Source organism: Vidua chalybeata, chromosome 6, assembly GCF_026979565.1.
Source record: "Vidua chalybeata isolate OUT-0048 chromosome 6, bVidCha1 merged haplotype, whole genome shotgun sequence".
NCBI classification, from domain to species: domain Eukaryota; kingdom Metazoa; phylum Chordata; class Aves; order Passeriformes; family Viduidae; genus Vidua; species Vidua chalybeata.
The window spans coordinates 27,602,029-27,621,110 of record NC_071535.1 but is presented as its reverse complement, the minus strand read 5'-3'; the positions used below and the strand labels follow the sequence as shown (position 1 = coordinate 27,621,110).

The 19,082-nt window shown below is 35.7% G+C and overlaps 1 protein-coding gene across 2 annotated transcripts in view; it reads right to left on the bottom strand.

Moving 5' to 3' along the window:
* Window positions 1-828: 828 nt before the first annotated feature.
* The window catches only part of PRKD1 (protein kinase D1), a 118,046-nt gene continuing 99,792 nt past the window's right edge, over window positions 829-19,082 (bottom strand). For both annotated transcript variants that reach the window (XM_053946482.1, XM_053946483.1), the window contains 8 exons: window positions 18,919-18,971; window positions 17,768-17,840; window positions 16,727-16,833; window positions 16,138-16,299; window positions 14,688-14,786; window positions 13,362-13,629; window positions 3,938-4,023; window positions 829-1,770 (listed from right to left, as the gene is read on the bottom strand). In XM_053946482.1, the coding sequence (XP_053802457.1) occupies window positions 1,552-1,770; window positions 3,938-4,023; window positions 13,362-13,629; window positions 14,688-14,786; window positions 16,138-16,299; window positions 16,727-16,833; window positions 17,768-17,840; window positions 18,919-18,971 (1,067 nt within the window). In that variant the 3' untranslated portion in view covers window positions 829-1,551. The remainder of the gene's footprint in view (window positions 1,771-3,937; window positions 4,024-13,361; window positions 13,630-14,687; window positions 14,787-16,137; window positions 16,300-16,726; window positions 16,834-17,767; window positions 17,841-18,918; window positions 18,972-19,082) is intronic.

The following is a 19,082-nucleotide window of genomic DNA, read 5'->3' as shown; positions in this document are numbered from 1 at the left end:
GAATAGAGGTGCCTTTTCTTCATTTCCATTACAGTACATACTAACTATCCAGCAGAGGTGCAAAATACAGAGGAAAAATTCTTCTGGCTTTAGTGATGTTATATATCTGGCAAAAATTTTCTCAGGACAAAGCTCTTCAATGAAAGAGTGGATTTATCTAATGAAGAGCTCATGACTCTAACATAAAGGCAATATTTGAGGAGTGGAGCTTTACCATATGTGCCTATTAGCTCTTATCTTTGCTTACTTCTGCCTCTAGTCCAATGCATCCTTACATTTTTAACCTCAGCCTTCAATACCTATACATTAACAGTTTTTTTTCCAAGACAGACAACAGCGTAGAATAAATTTCAGCTTTTCAGTGAGTTCCTTTGTCACGTGTTTTTATAGTGCAGCCTGAACATCTCCCAGTGTTAAAACTAAATGGCTTAGCATTGGTAGTCTAAGTAATTGTTAGAAATGACAGTTAGTATCTTTAAAGTTTTCAGGGGAAGAAGAGCAAAAAAGATCTGCAATACATTGTCAGTTCAGTATAATTCAGTGGAAAAGCAGAAGCAGCACATTCCTCAAAAAACTAAAATTCTTTTAATACATCCTCAACTTCCCCGCTCCCTCAATGTGTTTCAAAACTGAACAAAATCAGTCCGATTAGGTTCTTATAAAATACATGTGATAGGTACAGAGGTTATCCAGCAGCATTTTCCCACCTACCTCCACGCTGTCTTCTTTAATGATGAATTAATTTATTCTACATACTTCTGATGCCACTCCAGGATTACTTTAAACAGAAAGTTTCATCAATGAACTTATTTTATTGAAAACATACACAAAGTCAACACGTTATTTAGCTTCTGAATGTACATATTAGGGAATATTCATAACAGAGAAGAATATTTTAAGAAAAGGGGAAATAAAACTGACATGCTGCAGTTTATATTTTACTAAGGCATTTAGGCTTAAGAGCAAGTTATGCTGTGTGCATGTCTATCTATATACACAAACACAGAAATACACACACACAGGTTATCTGATTTGAAACTGTACAATTCTATGCAATTCATTATTTTTTGCCTTTTCTGTTTTTAGAACACTAAATAAAGCTTTTATCCAAATGGTAGAAGTTGTTCACAGAACAGCAGTTATAATCTACTCTTCAAGAGTTTGCTTACAATTACAATACTAACGATGCACAAAATACCCCCGAGATCTTCACGGGAAAGTTCTCTCTTACCAAAATGAGGCTCAAGTAAGAAAAACACTAGTTTGCAAAGGCACCGTGGAGACAGGTTTTAGTACATTAAATACAACATGAATCATTCACAATAACAAGTTTAGTGTTTCTGGGAACTTTTGTAAATACAACACAGTTGGTCACACAAAAATGTTTCTGTTGATTTGTCTTGGCAACTCAGATATATCAACAGTGTAACAGCATAACAGCTTTGTTCCCATCTGACAGAAAATAATGGCAGTTCTGCAAGGCAAACGTTAAACCTGACCGTATGTATTTATTAATTCCACAGTGTTTTGACAGATTATAGGGGATGCAACTTAAAGGATGCTGACACGCTCACTGAGGGCTTTCATTTCTGTTTCTTCTAGCTTGGTGTTTTCGTTATGGTTAGCACTTGGACTGATAAGGTGTGCTGGATACTGCAATCCATGTTCTTCTGAATACTGTTCCCACCGGGAGTCATCACTTTCATGGGTGATGTAACGTTCCCCCATTTTACATTCCAGTTCCCTTAAATCTAACCAGGTTTGGTAGTCCTGAAAAAGAATAACAATATTACTTCTAGATTTCCTAAAATAAATTATATTCCCTTCTGCTATCAATAACGCTCAAAGTGCTATTAATTCAGCTATCTAAGGGTCATCCCTATTGCTCTAGAATGGAAAAAATCTTATATAAATGTGAAATCTGACTAAAAATATAAATTTCATCTCTAGTGGATTTTTTGATAAATTGATTTTATTGAATTGTCACAAGTATAGTATTGAGATGTTACAGGTTGTTTTGCAAAATGTACAGATATGTATAGATTGCCATAATATCTAACTAAGGCATGGTGATAAAGCAATTCCTCCCTGTAGCCACAAGATGAATAAGGAAGAAGAAACATCTTTAAATCAAATATGTACATTCTGATGCACCTGTATCAGTCAAGACAGTCGAGTCTGTATCTCAGTATAATCATGCAGAGCATAAATTCAGATTGGGCTAGGAAAAACTCCCTTTCCAAACTTGGACAATTACTGGTTTGCTCAAAGAAACGTATACATCTAAACAATAAGGTAGTTTGGAACTCCATGTTGACAGCCAATGTAAGGATGGAAGTTAGTTTGAGTCTCATGCTGTTTAGACCATCATGGACTGCAGCCTCTCATCTGTCCAAAGTATGCAAGTTTAAAAATTTCTTTTCTTATTCCCACTCAAAGCACGCATGAAGCTGCAGTAATAGATCCAATCCTAGTCCCATGCAGACTCATCTCACCTCATGATCCTGTATCCAGTTTTCTTTTTTTCTCCTTCATCTTGTCTCAGCCTAACCACATAGCCAAAGCACCAGAAAGCCCAAACACAGTAAATGCATAAAGCTTTCATCATTACTAACTCATATACTTTGGCCCATTTCTGAGAGTCATCCTCTCAGAGAACAACACTAAGTCTCACTGTCCTGTAAGGAAAAATAATCACTGTTATCTTTCCTTAGCTTGCAATTTAGGACTCTTGTAGACAGAGGACTCATCCCATCCCTAGTGCTAGAGCTGCTGCTGAACTGCCTCTTCTTAGTTGACCTCCATTTACTACTACACAAGTAATAAAAGTGGATCTAGAAGAGAAGGACCCTGTCCTGTCACATGAGACAGCAAACATCCTTGCTGCAAGACCTTAGCCCAGACACTTCTGGTTCTCAAAGACTCAAGCAAATGCATCCTGCAATGGTTTCCAGGGAGAAGAACAGTCTTGGAGGAAAAAACTAGTGAGGGACAGGAAATCTGAAAGGAAGAAAGCAAGCTCCAGATAAATGTCCCTGAGAAAGGGGGGGGTGTGTGCAGCGTGGGCAGTTACAGCCCTTTTTCTCCTATACCATCTACTTTGAGACACAGTATCAGCTATAAGATATCGAAGTAGGACTCAGTTTTCTGGTTTGATAAAGATTCCTTTGGGACTGGGGATTATGTATCTGGTCTATGCCATGCCTATGCCATGATTACTTTCCTAGATGCAAATAAAGCTCCCTTGGGAGATCTGACAGGCTGATGCATCTGTCTGGCCTCAGCCTGCCCTCATCTCCAGGGAGGGACACAATGCCCTAGCCTGGGCTGTCCCCAGGCTTCCCTGCTCCTTGGCTGCAGATGCTGGAACAAGCCCTGGCTCTTCCCTGCTTTGTCTTAGGCCTAAAAGTTGCAGCGATTTTGCTGCTGCCAGGATAAAAAAAATTACCATATCATATGGTGAGCCCAAGACAGAGACTGCTAGCATCTTAAAAATTCCTTATATCTCAGCTTTTAGTTGAAGAATTCAGTTGAATGTGGTAAATGTATTTTCCTGGCAAGCACACAATTTCACTAGTTTTTATGATGACTGTGAAGTGAAAGCCCGTTGAATAATTTTAATAAGAAGTGAATCAGAGTAAACTGTAGGCAATGAAATAATGTAAGTCAAATGGCTACAAGGAGTTTTTTTATATACATAATTTTCTAAGTAGACAAAAAAGATAAAATATTTTGACAGCATAAGACTGTTTAGTACTGGAATCTAATACTTCAGAAATTAATGAGGTAAATTGGTGAATGAGCATGAGGTTCTAAGGACCTAAAAACATCCTAAGGTTTGTAGATTTTTGTAGATTCTACTGTGCTTAAAATTGAAGATTTGTTATATGTTTAGAGTCTAAACGCAAAAGGAAAAACATGGAATTTGCAGAAATACCTGTAACCATGGGTGGCTTAACGTTTTGTCCACACTGTAGCGCTTTCTCATTTTCACTTGCAATAAATTATTTATGAGATCAATAGCTGAAAGGAAATAATATTGGGAAATGTTAGCTCAAATGTATTTGTTTCAACTAGAACATGCAAACAGAGAGCTACACAGACATGGTAGTTGTAAAAAGAGGGAAGTTATCCCTTCTAACTCCTTTTTACAAATTTCAGCCAATGTTTATGTACCTGAAGGCACCCATGCAACCCTTCCTAATGGGATTACAACTGTTTTACTGAACTGTTGCCTGAAAATAATTCTCAAACTGATCGTGCTCAAGAGAAAAAAAAACTCATTTAAGTGAGGTTTACAGTTGTGTGATTTGACACATGGAGGCAGAGGATGAGCAAAACTTGGCATAATAAATAGAGTTTTCCTACACCAACATTTTTAGCAGCAAGGTGCAAGGTTACTGTGAGCAAAAATATTCCCTTCATTGCCAAATCTTCCAGCTTTAACATTTCCCTCCCAAGAACAGTATTCTTCAGGTACCACAGTAAACAATATATATGTAGATATTTTTCTGAGACTTTCAGTGTCACTTTTAGCTGACAGCAGCATCTTCCTAGTCCCTGAGTGGAGAAATCTGGTTTTGTAAGTCATCAAGTCTTGCAATACTATTCTTTTGAACTGAGCACTGTTTCTGCTTGCTAGTTGACAGTTGGGGCTTCTTTTAAAAATGTCATGATTTCTATGGTTTTGGAGTCAATGACTCACTGAGGTACACAGAATCACAGAATGGTTTAAGTTGGAAAGGTCCTTAAAGATCCAACTCTCCTGCCATGGGCAGGGAGACCTTCTACTAGATTGGATTGCTCAAAGCCCTGTCCAACTTGATTTTGAACACTTCCACAGATGGGGCATCCACAACTTCTCTGAGCAACCTGTCCCACTGTATCATCACCCTCACAGTCAAGAATTTTTTCCTGATATCCAGCCCCTTCCTAATAACGAACCTAAACCTACCCTCTTTCATTTAAAAACAACTACCCTATGCCCTATCATTACATGCCCTTGTAAAAGATCTCTCTTCAGCTCTCTTGTAGCTTCCTTTAGGTAGTTCAAGGTGCTACATGGTCTCCTCTGGAATCTTCTCTTCTCCAGGCTGAACAAACCCAACTCTTTCATCCTGTAGAAATGTGTGCTGTGGTGCCTGAAGGGATGAGACCCATGAGCTAATGACTAGTGCATGGAACTGCCATGAGTGAGTCATTTGGAAAAATCTCTGGAATGAGACTGATGAGCTTTGAATGCAATCACAGAAAAACATTAAAAAAAAAAAAAAAGAGACTATAATGAAAGGTTAAATCCTATTACGTGGTGCTAAATGTTCAGCATGTGTTCTGGTGGAAAGCTAAAGCTACTGTTATTCCAGAATAACTGACTAGCCACAAGGAATGATAATATTCCTGCCATTTTTCTATTTCATCACATTATCCCTTGACATGTCCAAAGTATGCTGGTTTACATCTTTATTTCTCTGTTCATATCATGGTGACAGGGAAAGATGGTCTTTAAATTAACACAGACACACGGCATCACTGAGGGGCACTGGGTCTGAAACACGTCAGATGGATATTGTTGCCAGCTGGGTATTAAAGGAGCTGAATAACCATCTTGCCTGTTTTAAGAGTATGAGATGGGACAGAATTCTTTAAACCAATTATCTCTGAGGTTGTATTTTGTACAACAATATGGAAAAGCTTTTCTTTTTTAACAAAGACTTCCTCTCTGCAGGCTCCATTTGCCATCTAGGGCTTTACATGTGCTTCTGCCACAGGGCAGAGTACAATGAAAACAATATCTAGGAAAATGGGAATGCACATTGCAGTCCATTTGAATTTATGCAGTTAGTTTGACAGACAAGCCTATTCTTGGCAATAGAAGACTATCACTAAAGCAGCCCTGACTTCCTGGTGATGAATACTGTCTTGGAAATCAAAGCAATCATTGGAATGATAGAAAATAAATCTCAGGACTTTTGACAAAGAAAGCATTGCCACAGGCTCTGAGCCATTCTTTTCCTGGAACAGATGGTCCTAATTTTACTTTTCTATTGTGGACAAACAGATCTTTATCTACTGACTCTTTTAGTATCAAGTACAGTTAATGCTAAATTCTCTAACTCGTGCTTATTTTGTTCCCTCTCAAAATGCTGGCGAACTCTATGTGAGATAAGAAAGTCAGTGGATATCCAGTAGGACCATTACTGACAGATGGCATCATTCTTAAAACTCATTTGTTTTCCAAAATTGTGGGGTTAATCTTCTTCCTCTTTATTCATAGGAGACATTCTCAAGTTCAAGCTATGGGGAAGAGATCGGGAATCAGTCATACACAATGGTTTTGATACCACCTATCAAAAAGTAGTGACCATTGTTTTTATCTCATGTTTCAAAGAAGAAAACATAATCCCTTACCTACAGCAGTATATCTGGGTATCAACAAACATCAGCATCTTCTGCAACACTGTCCAACTTACCCTTAAATTCAGCAGAATTACAGTAAGACTTCAGTCTGTCTTTTGATACATAAGCCAGTGTTGAATGTGAATTTAGCAGAGCTACCATTTCTTTATTATTTTTAGTGGTATTTGGGTGTGTATGATCTTCAGAGTTCATTTTTCAATCATTTACTACGAATCTCAGTTTGGAGAATAGGTCAAGAACTTGATGAATGGGTGGATTGTCCTGGTAACTGCTGCGATGTAGGTGCACATATCCCAGCATGAGCCTCAGTAACTGTCAAGTACCTACTGAATGTTCTTCCTGCCACTGAGGGTTGATAATGTCTCTATTACATTCCTTCTGTGCAACCCACTGGAAGCAGATATGACTGTGAGCCTCACAAGTGATGAAAACATATTGAGCTATTCAATCTCCCTCAAGTTACAACAGGACGAGGGGTCCCTTTGCTCCTTTTTTCACTTCAGGACAAGGATGTATTTACATGTGATAACACATTTCTTTGTATTCTTGGGGGAAATTACCAATGGCTTGTTGAACAGACCAGAAAGGCACTGGTCTAGAAAAAAATCACTACAGAAAGTACACCAAAAAAAAAAAAAAAAACCAAACAAAAAAAAAAAAAAAAAAAACAAAAAAAAAACCACAAAAAAAAAAAAACCCCAAAAAAACCAGAGAAGCAAACTATGATGAGAGTGAAAAGGCAGTTTCCTCTGGATGGTTATAACTGTCAGTATTGAGCAGTTGAGAACAGTTTACACAGACAGTCTTTTTTTTTCACCACTGGAATATTGCTGTCTCTGTAGCCAGTTTTGCTGTTTGTTTTTAGCTTTTTATCTAGAGTTATTTTTGTCAGGAAAGTTTTGCCTATCCCTTGCCTCTTAAGAAATAAGCCCAAATAAATAAATAAGCAGAAATGCAACATGACTACTAGAAGTACACATGAAGTAGAAACTCAAACTATCTGATACAATTTTATTTGCTTTATTACTCAAAGTTTTCAAACTTAGGTGAAGGAAGAAAATACAAGCTCCAACAGCAAAGAGTCTTTCCTACTTTTTATCAGGAATCATGCAATTCAAGAAATGCCACTTCTTGAACTTGTAAGAGTTCTGTCTGAGTAACAGAAGCCAAGATGCAAGTGATAGATACAAGCAGGGCAACAAAAGAACAGTGCAGTGTAAAGCAAAGAAGAATCTAGGAAGTTTAATAATGACATTGTGAGTGCTGGAACTAAAATGCTTAAAAGACAAGTGGAAAGTTCACTGTTTTTCTCTGTGTTTAAACTCACAAAACCTCCATCCTGTTCTGACAGATCCTGACAGCCACTATCTTACAAAGCTTAGTCTGGCTTCAATTCATGTAAAATGAATGAATAGTTAGATTCATGTTGACTCAATTTTTGAATTAAAAAAAAAATCACGTAATTGATAATTAAGTTTTCAGTTGCACTGCTTAAAAACACTGAAGATAAAAATTTGGAAGGCATTAACATTTACTTTAGACATACAACTTAAGGGGGCCAAATCTGGGCATCATCTGTTACAAAATTAAATATTCTGTCTATGAAGATAAAGCAGTTTTGAGGAGAGGGTAGTAACTACATAGTATTTTTTAATGTTTTCACTGATTTTTTTTTAAATCAGGTTTTCAAGCAATCCTTATCAGACATTTTAGGAGCTTTATAAAATTTTATAGGATTCCTCTGTAAAATCAATAATTAAATAAATTCAGAGCATTAAGGAAGACCACCTATGCTCTGCACACAATCTATGAGAATGCACCACGTTATCACCAAGAAGGCAACCTGAGTGAAAGTTCTGAGAGGATTATGGAAGTGCTTTTACTAACACTTTTATGGGCTCCTGCTTACCTTCTACGATAGTGTAAGCAGTCAGTTGAGGACTTAAAGTTCCAGGAGCTGGAGACTTTGTTAAAGGGAATAAACTAGCCAACTACTCCAGTAGAATGGATACTGGCCTTTTAGATAGGTGATCATTCAGCAGAATCCCCAACAGAAAAATTAAAATGCAAACTTCAGAAAGCTCTGTATCCCTTTGATTTTAGGAAAGATGGCTCTTTAGTTTCAATTCACTGGAAAGAACCTCCACAGTCAGGAGCTTCATTACTCTATACTGCTTATGCAAGTTTATTAATATGGTAAATAATTAACTGTAGTGCAGACAAAGTCAAAATTTTCACTCTAAGTATCAAATTAACACAATAATTGCTTTTCAAAGGAATGACTGCTTTAACTCAATTAGGATGTGACCTGCACATAAATGCAAAAGTTCATGAAATATCTGAAAATCCTATTTACACACATATCATTCATTTAGTCCTTCCCTACAGATTTAAACTTTTTATGTAAGTTATAAACAAGAAATCACCTTAAGGATATTAAAAAAGCATTCCTAAATTAATGATAAATTTATAATTGATTAAGAATGTTTTAAGTACATCTAGAATACTACCTACTATTACTGCCATCATTTGTACAAATTTAAGCCGCTACCACTAATATAGGAGGTCCAGGACCTCCTAGGCCCTGGATTTTTCTAAGAATAGGTTAATTGATTAGAGGTCATCATTATTATAATTTTTTCATACACACAAATCCCTTTCCTGCGGCTGGTCAATACAGCTTTGTTGACAAATGCTCTAGTGTACATGCAGTTATTTTAGCATAAAATTATCTTCAGGTGGCTCAGATTTTCAGGGACATAGATTCAGCTGTACTCTCAAAAGAAATCCTTGGCAATTCTAAGCTGTACCCTACAAGACAGGCTTCCTAATACTAATTTATCCAAGCAAATGTGTAAGTAGAGTCAAGACCTCCTTTTCAACAGCTAGCAAAACATTTACAGAGGCAGAGAGCATCTTGGAGCTATAACATGCATTGACCTCCTCATACTCAATGTTCACTCATTCATGTGACTTTCTCATTAATGTGTGAAGCACTCAGAGTTTCTATTCACATTATGTTGTAACAAGTATAAATAAATACTGACTCAAAGCCAGCTGTGGTATTTATTTATGACTACAAAGCATTGTAACAGGGACATCATGATCAAATTTAATGCATGATAGGAATTGTATTGTTTCTTCCCAAGTTATTTTAATAATATTAAGTAATGTGAAGAACCTAATCAATGATGTGTGACGTACATCACACAGCCCATCAGGCTAATAGCAATAGTTGTGCTGGTGGTAGCTGATGAAAAAACAATTATAAAGACAATGTTTTATGAAAATATGACAGCAGAATGAAACACACTATGAATAATTCCAATCTTGACACAGCACATTTTAGGACCATACAATTCAAAAGAATAGCTACCACAGTGAAGACATATTACATAAAATATACTAACAGGTAGAGAGAAAAAAAATCATCATGGAGTTCTATCTTTATATTTAGCAGCATTTATTTCTTGTATCACGTAGATAAGTAAAAATAAATCTCTTGAGATGATGCAAATTTGGTAGACTGGAAGGTCAAAACTGGAAACAAACAGTAAAGCTGTTGAAAACAGGTTCCATGTTTGAGACATGTGAAATTTAAAGCTATAAAATAGATAGGAATTCTGCAAGTAGATTACTCTATATCAGTATCTAGCAAAATGCCACAATGAAGACTGAATTAAGTTCAAATTGTCGTACAGCAATTCAGTGACTTAAGAAATGCAGCCTGGCTTGACAAACATTGAAGAGAGAGCAGAAAGAGACTGGACAATGAAATGCTGAATGGATCTGAAAAAAAACTGGTTTTCTAAAACATACCAAACATCTACTACAAAAACTACCTATCTCCAGTAATGTGTTACCTATCTAGACATCCAAAAACAGAATCAGGTTTTGGGATGTGTTCTTTTGAAAGAGTGAAGTTACTGGAAAAATATCGAAAAATGCAGCCACTTAGGTAAAAATCAGAACTCCCTATGGAGAAATCTGAGACCTACAAAACTGAAAGGTCTTCATTTTTTTAAGTTACATTGTAATGGATAAAAGGAAGGACAAAGCACTACACAAAAAAGCTAAATTTCCCATCAGGAAGAGCTGATGAAATTAATCCAGGAGTTATGATATCAGACAGACACATTATGGAAAGAGAGGACGAGACCATATAAATGACAGGCAAAGAAGACAATTGTTGATAGTGACTTAAAAACATTAAGCACTCAGAAAATATTATCCTCAAATAGGTTCTGTCTTTTGCCTTGGCCTGTGACTGCAGATTTTAAGAATTGCTCTAAAATGCTACAGAGATAGTTACTATCAAGTAAATTAACACAGACCAGAATATTACCCAATATGACACACTTTTCCTCCAAAACACAACTTATCTCCATGTTCTTTTCCTCTGAATCTGTTAGACTTTAAGTATATTATTTATATTACCATGCAGTTTAAATTGTTATGGGTCATGTGTTTTTTATAAATCTATCACCTCATCACTGCAATTTAAAATTTGAAAAGCCAATTTTACTTAAAAGACCAGTAATTGACTAAGTAACATATATTGGAATATTTAGGCTACTTTACCATTGTTGTTACTTTTCCAGTCACATTGTTAAACATGATCAGACTTTTTTTTTTTCTTTAAAATTTTGCTACCCTCTGCATTCTAGCTCACAAATTAATATGTTGTTTAGCGAGTATTAGGAAAAGCGTGTAGTCTGCACTAAAACCGAAGTGGTGGTAAACACAGCATAATTCACTCTAATTGCTGCACTATTGAATTCAAAGAAATATATGATTTCCCCTCTCTGATTACAATAAAAATAGAAGATGGCAATAACTAAGTTTAGTTATTCTTAAACTTTTTACATGAGCAGTGGTCTGAAGAGGGCACTGGAATAGCTACAGTTGCAAGAAGTTTTAGACATTTGGCTCTCTGAATCACAGTAATAATCATGGACAAGACACAAAGGGTTTAACTGCTGTTTCCTCAGCACCAGTCTTTGCAATAGGCATGCAGAAGTTCCCTCATAAAACCTTTAAAATAATCTGTGTTTCTCCTCTAAATGATCCAATCATTTGTGGCATTAATTAACATGGCACTGTTCAGACCTGTAATCCAGATTAGATGCATTAGGACACCAGGACAGGTTTGCATTTTAACCATGCTGCACTGTCAGAGGTAACAGAAACTGGATGGAGCCAGCAGGTCCACAGGGGCAGCTCCCTTCACAAGCTGCTCTCTCACAAGCTGTGCAGGAGAGTGGAGCAGGACATGAGAAAAACATTCCTTTATTTTCCCTAAGTAATATGGAATTTTAGTTCAAAATTGAGCTCTAAAAATCAGCCTTATCAAATAATACTTGGACAGATATCCAGACTTCAACTCCCTGATGTAATGGAATCTCTTCAGATATTTTCCAGGTTTTCATTTAACACAATAGAGTGGTTCATGACCTAGCAATCCAAAATATGTAATACAATCACAATGTATAAGCAGATTTTAATTTAGTAATTTGTTAAAGTGTGTTTCCCTCCGTTCTGCATGCTTGCAGCCTGGTATCCATCAACTCTTAATGAAGGCTGTGATTCTACAAATGGAGAGATAACACCCAAGTAGGTGAATTTTCTGTAGGTGCTCTACTGAATCTTCACCTCTGAGTGCAAAAATTGATCTTCTGTCTACCACAGTAGAAACTTGTGGGAGACAATTTCTTGCAGCTTCCCCTGTGTTGATTGCTGTTTGCTTATCTCTAGCGACAGATAAAGCATTGCTGCCAACAGATTCTGTCAGCTTACATATCAAAGTGTGTGGAGGTTCAGGAGAACTTCAGTGTGTAATTGTGCAGATTTATAGCTTTTTTTTTTCCTCCAACAGATTTCAAACTTCATCTGCCACTGAGATAAAATAACAAACAATGCTCTCAGAGCATTTTCAGAAGAGAATCTCACATGGCTGTAATATATATTATAGTAAGCATTAGGCACACTGCTCTAAACTATGCTTAATGGGTATGTTAAACATATCACCTGAAAACCAGAAAAATGGTACTATAAATACCAGAAATTATAAATGCTAATATTGTAATTCAGTTTGGCACATATTACAATTCAGAAAAGTATATAAGAGTCTGATACTTATAATGTTTCTTTGCTTTAAGACTTACAATCCTGCAGAATTCTGGACTAAAAAAAAAAAAAAATCTCAAATAAAATCAAATTGCCTGAAAATGTTATGTACGTGAAAATGTTAGTGAAACTAGAAGCGCCTATTTTTTTAAATGCCCTACTTAGTTGTGTTTAGACATATTTTTAATAGAACTAATTAACCTTCTTTAAAGACGTTCCTAGTGAACTAGTCACATTGTTCTTTTGATTTTTATCAAAAGTCTTTGAAGCCATTGACCAGAACTCGAGTTTCAAAGGTCTCACAGTTATCTCCAAGCCTTTTGCCCCTGCATAAAGTTTCTTGTATGACATTTTCTCACACTGTTCCTGAAATCTCATCTATGGGATTGTTCACTTTTATCTTCTCCACACAAAGGTATCAGAGTACAGCACCCTATTGAAACCAAACTCAATTACTGGAACAAGTAGAACAAGAAAACAGACTGCAGATGCAATACAGCTGAATGATAAATAAACATATACAAGACCAATTACAGCAGCTTAAACTCCCCACAGATTCTATAGCAATATCATCTGTAGGTAGTTATGTGCCTCCTTCAACACCTCCTGGAGCAATCCCATGCTAGGAGATTATGCCATATGCAGTCTATACATGCTCTGTAAGAAATGTCTAAAGCAGCTGATAACACAAAACAGACACTTCACGTTACTGGATTTTCTTTTTTTTTAAATTCTGTTACATACAGGAAAAAATATAAAAGCAAAATACATCTACTCTTTTGAGCACTTAAATAAGAACAGACACAAACAGATATTACCTTCAAGAGAAATTTCCTTCCACGGATTAGGTGGATACATGAAAGCAGCATTCTGGATTTGGTCATGTATGTCTTCATCTTCATTGAATGGAAAGGTACCACTGAGGCTTACATAAATGATGACACCCACTGACCACATATCCAGAGATCTGTTATAGCCTTTGTTTCTCAGAACCTCTGGAGCAAGGTAGGCTGGTGTTCCTACAACTGAACGCCTAAATGATTTCTCTCCAATGATTCGGGCAAAGCCAAAATCACAAAGTTTTACCTGTTTAAAGAAAAATGCTATAGTAATACATACATTATTTTTATTATCCAATACATCGTTGGGGAACTTTTAGCATCAGTTAGTTGCAAAATGTATCTCTACTGTTCCTTCAAGGGTACTTTTTTTTAAACTCTTCTTTGAGAGGAATATTCTTATTCCACTGAAACAGCAGACTGGAATACCAGTCCATAGTATCTCTTCTGTTCCTTCATTCCATGAATAAAACGCAGTTGTGGATAGGCTCAACAACTCAGGTTCGAGATTAAAGTTGTAATAAATAGTAATACTTTTCATTCATAGCATAAGAACACAACAAACAGAAAAAATGTTTTACCTATGGCTTTTTCCTAAAACAAGTAACTTGACAAAATTTAGTTCTTCAACTTCCATTTTTACTTTATTGTGGATTTAGTTATACTCTGCCTCTCTGCAAACTTCCTTGTCTGAGTTCTACAAAGTAACAGATTAAGCAGCTTGAAAATTTTCACTTAAAACAGCTCAGTACAGATCCTTCCCTTCCAGTTATTGATACTGCTATTGTTTTTAAATTATCAGTAGTACTCATTTTGAATATGGGAGATTGAGGGACATTATAGATGAACACTGTAGAGTGAAGGTAACAGAAGCTGATAAAAATACCTTTTAATGAGAAATATAACCAGTCAGAACGTGTATTTAAATATCCTGTGATCTACATGGCAATTAAACGTATAGAATTAAAGAAGCAGTTCTTGTTCTTCATGAGCCCTACCCGAACTTTCAGAAAAATAACTTCCTTTTGGGAGCAAATCAACCAGCCAAGTAATTTGTGCTTAATAGTGAGCAAATTAGAAATGATCACACAAGTAGCTATGTCACACTTGAAAATCTAATTCAATATTTTAGTTATATTTAGTTCAACAAATGACAAGAGTCAAGGATTTTCAGACATAACTTCTTTATGAAGTAGCTTGAATAAGTGATGAACTTTTTCTTACCTAAAAATTCTGTGCAGACAGGTTACATAAACATTTATTAATTACAATAAATTACCTTAAGAAAGGGCATTTTCTACTTGCCTGTGGGAAAGGATCAGCTGATGCCAATAACACATTTTCTGGTTTGAGGTCACAATGAACAATATTTTTGAAATGAAGATGCCTTAAAGCAACAAGGATCTGTGAATAAACAAATCAAATTATGGTTGTTTGTTTTATATTGTTTGAACAGTATCAGTAACCAGAGAAGCAAGGACTGATGTGAAGAAAAACAATCCAACAAGAACGTACCTTTTACAAGAATGTCAACAATGAAAAAAAAAAAAAAACAACCCAACAAAAACCAAAATGCTGTGCCTCAAGTTTTCTTGATGTTTCACTGCATCAAATATTTTTTCCCTCTCCAAGAGTTTACACTATAAACATCTTTTAAAAACTGGGTTCTAAGTATTTGTTTACTTTTTTGTGCATGAAATATTCGAATGTAGTAACATTTGCAGAATGACCTTTCATATCTAGATTCAACTAAACACATTTCACAGAAATATTATATGATCCAATTGAAGTGTTTTCTTGACAACAGAAAGAATGGAGACTGTTGAATGTATTACTGTTCTGTTACATACATATATATATGTATACATTACATATAAATATAGCAATATCCTTTTTGTGTGGCTTTAACTCAACTCCTTGTGTTTGGTTAGGAGCCAACAGAATTTGCCATTGCATTAGAGCAGTGAGCAGTGAGGAGGCTGAATGAACCTGTGAACAGAAGAAATCAAATTCTAAAGCTGGTGGCAGTTTTGCCCATTAAAGCCTGGAAACTAGGAAACCTGTTAAGTTCTACATCAAATAAAGAATTGATAATAATAAACACCATAATACTGTTGCTCCTGCTCTTTCCTTTTTCCTGACTGCTGAAACATGGGCTTCTCTGACTGTGAGGTGGCTCACTACCGATGCGTGTATCTAAATTTAAACCAGTATTTTGGGCAGCCAAAGAAGCAGTGTGATAATGTTACAGGAATATAACAACAGGAAGCTCAAATAAATCCCATACCAAATTGTTATCAGAAGTAATAATGGAATCCAGACTCGGACATAGGTAGCACTGAGATACAATCTCAGCACAGAAAATAGGTTTAACAGTGCATAGTATGAACTGCAGTGGTTTGATATCAGGCAGTTCAAGAAGCTCAAATTTCTTTCTGTAGTTCTTCAATAGTTTGCTTTTAGTACTTTCCTTTCTTGTGCTTAATTCTTCCATCATATGAGAAACTGTAGGTTGATGTCCCCTCCATCCAGCAGCCAACAGCTCTACATGTGTCCAGTTTTAAGTCCTCTTAATGGTTTACTATCTATAATGTAGATAGTAACGTACAGTAATGTAAAGAAAACTGTTTTACCACCCCTGTTTTACTCAGATTTTCATAAACCAGTCAGGTAAATTATGTCAAAAGGAAAACACAAAAAACAGTGAAAATAATTGACCTCAAATCTCTTTCTAGGTCTATAATTAATTTCTTACCTGAGTGATTAAAAACTTAGTTATTCTCTCTGGCAATCTGCCCTTTTCACTTGACAAGATCATCTCCAGCATGTCTCCATGGAGTTTTTCCATAACAACAAAGACTCTCTCTGGTGTCTCAAACATGCACTCCAGATTTACAACCCCAGGATGATGAAGATTCTATTAAAGATAAATACAGCACTAGATTTCTCGATATGATCAGTAGCTTTTATCATTACACATTCAGACTTCACACCCTCACTTAAACCAGACAATGTTTCAGTATTCCGTAATTTAAACTGTGTGCCTAACCTGTAGGCAACAGGGACAAAATTTCTAGGGGAAGTACAGGAGAATTTATGAATTTCAAATTAGTTTAACATTAATTTTCCTTATTGTGTCTGGTGCTTAAAACTGCAGAAATTGTAACTCCTAGTGTGACATTGCTGATACATTTGATTTTGGCTTTTTATGGAAAATATGCAGCAAAAATACTAATATTTTTGCAAAAGCCCCATTGATTATAAATTAAAATCATTATATTATTATCTGGTATTTACAGAAATAAATAATGGAGCTAATACAGTAAAAGAGAACAGAAAAGTACCTGTAAGATGGCAACTTCATTACGAAGTTGACTTTCCTGTTTAGTTGGAAATCTTAGTTTATCAATTATTTTAATGGCAACATCTCTTCCAGTTTTGCGATGCTTTCCTGCATTAATAAAACAAAAGCTCTCTCAATTAACATGATTCATTATAAAAAATGTTTCTTTTTCATGGGTTGTACAAATGGCTGTAACCAAGTAATCCTTAGAGCTGGTTTGCAGATAAGACATTAAAAGTTTTCTGTCATTTCTCTTCTTTCTACCCTTTGACAACAGAACTTACTATCACCTGACAAAGCCATTTAAACATGTAAGAAAAAAACATATGAGAAAGTTAGCTCTACATTTCAACAGTATAGATGCAAAGTTAATTTTCTCATATATGTGTAAGCTGCAGCTCCATTCTGTGCAACTGGCTGGTTGTAGGCTTAGTCCTTCACTGGTAGCTCCACACTAGCAAATAATGAAATATGTGATAGCCTTTAGGCATGTTAGTGCATGTCCCAGGTTTATCAGAGAGTCAGAGATATCTCAGTGAGAAATTTGTTGTTAGTTCTCACTTCACACTGTCTCAAACAACAGCTGTACCTAAATACACCCCCAAAAAACTGCTGAAAAAATGAGAAGAGAGAGGAAAAATTAATAAGAAAATAAAAAGAGAAACAATTCTAACAAGCTACTGAAGAAACAATAAAAAATGCCTCACTGGAATATATAAAGAAACACAGAGGGAGAATAATATTTTTTTTCATGTAGTACAGTTCTCAAAAAGAACAGCTTTATTAGAACTTACAGAGAATATGAAGCTATTGATAGACATTGACCCACCACTGGTCAGAAAACTTCAATCTACAAAATGATTCATCAACATAAAACACAAACATATATTTTGCTGAACATATGTGTCTTAAATGAAACAACAGACAGCTAATTTCTGCAACAAAACATTTCAGAGTCCAAATATTTTCCCCATTCAAGAAAATTTTTATCTTTATAAATTGTGCAATTTATGCACAATTGTACAATACACCAAAGCCTTACCTCCATAAACAATTCCAAACTGTCCTGATCCCAATACTTCATCTGGGAAGATCTGGTATACAGTGCTAATATCCTGTTTATACAAACAATAGATATTAAGCCCTAAGAATATGAAAAGAAAATTTGTATTTCATTTGCTTTTTCTAGTGGGAAGTTGCATTCTTTTAGTACAGTACATTTTAAAATATATTATCTGCCAAAAAATTCAGGTGTGTTTTCTTACAAGCCATAGTAACTGTAATTGCTGTAAAAGCTGATGAATCTTCAAAAGGTTCACTGAGAGGGGTAAAATATTCCATTTGTGCCAGAGAGGCAGTCTCATGTCTCACTATTTCTCATTGCTGTAACACAGGCTAAAGCACAAGCTGTTAGCAGATTCATTTGGGAGACTCAAACAAACATCAAACCTTGCAGCTCAGCTTTATTTTCCTGATATTTAACCAGCAGCATATATAACAGAGTAAAAGAATGTCTAATTCATAATAAAAGCTGTCTTGTTTTTTGTTAGGAAACAAATGGACATATCCCTAGTGGGCAATCTTTTTGCAAACTTTTTCTGACAGCTACCAGAACTGTCCCAAAATTTAGCTGGCTGCAGGGAATATCTATTTTTTCCATCTGCCATGAGATAGAAAGCAAGCAGTGTGACTGCTTAACTTGTCCACATGACCTATGTCTAACTGTCCTAGAGTAGAAGAAGCCCAGAATTCTCTGTGTATGTGTTTTGATATATACAACTATTCCTTTGGCTAGAGTTTCATCTTTGTACAACAAAGAATATCTGATCTTTCAGTTGTGACAGGAAATAGTATATTTATCAAGGTTTGTGGTCAGTTTTACAAAGTTCAGTTGACAAATTCCATGAACTAGTAATTTCTACACTTCGCTTTTCCATTTGGTAATTAACATCCTACACAGACCCACAGTTAAAGCCTGTGAAATTACCCATACATAATTCTTGCATCTTGAGAAAAGGTGCCAGGAAGATGGTTTTCGTCAAAAGTTTAAAAAGTTAATTGTTTGTTAATTTCTTCAAAGTAAGTGAGAAATGGCTGATGGGAATTCCCCTAACACTCCTCTTGAAAAGCAGATCAATGACTTTGCCAGCCTAATCATAGCATGTCTAGCACCAGCATCCACAGAACACTCACCACGTTTTCTTGGACTTGGCAGTTTGACACAGAAATACTGATGGATATATCCCCTGGGGAAGAAAGCAAAATACACTTTAGATTGCTGTGCTTTTAGTTCAAACATGTAGTAATAGGAAATGACATTCATATTACAGCAGTATCTACTGACAGTTCTAGAAATT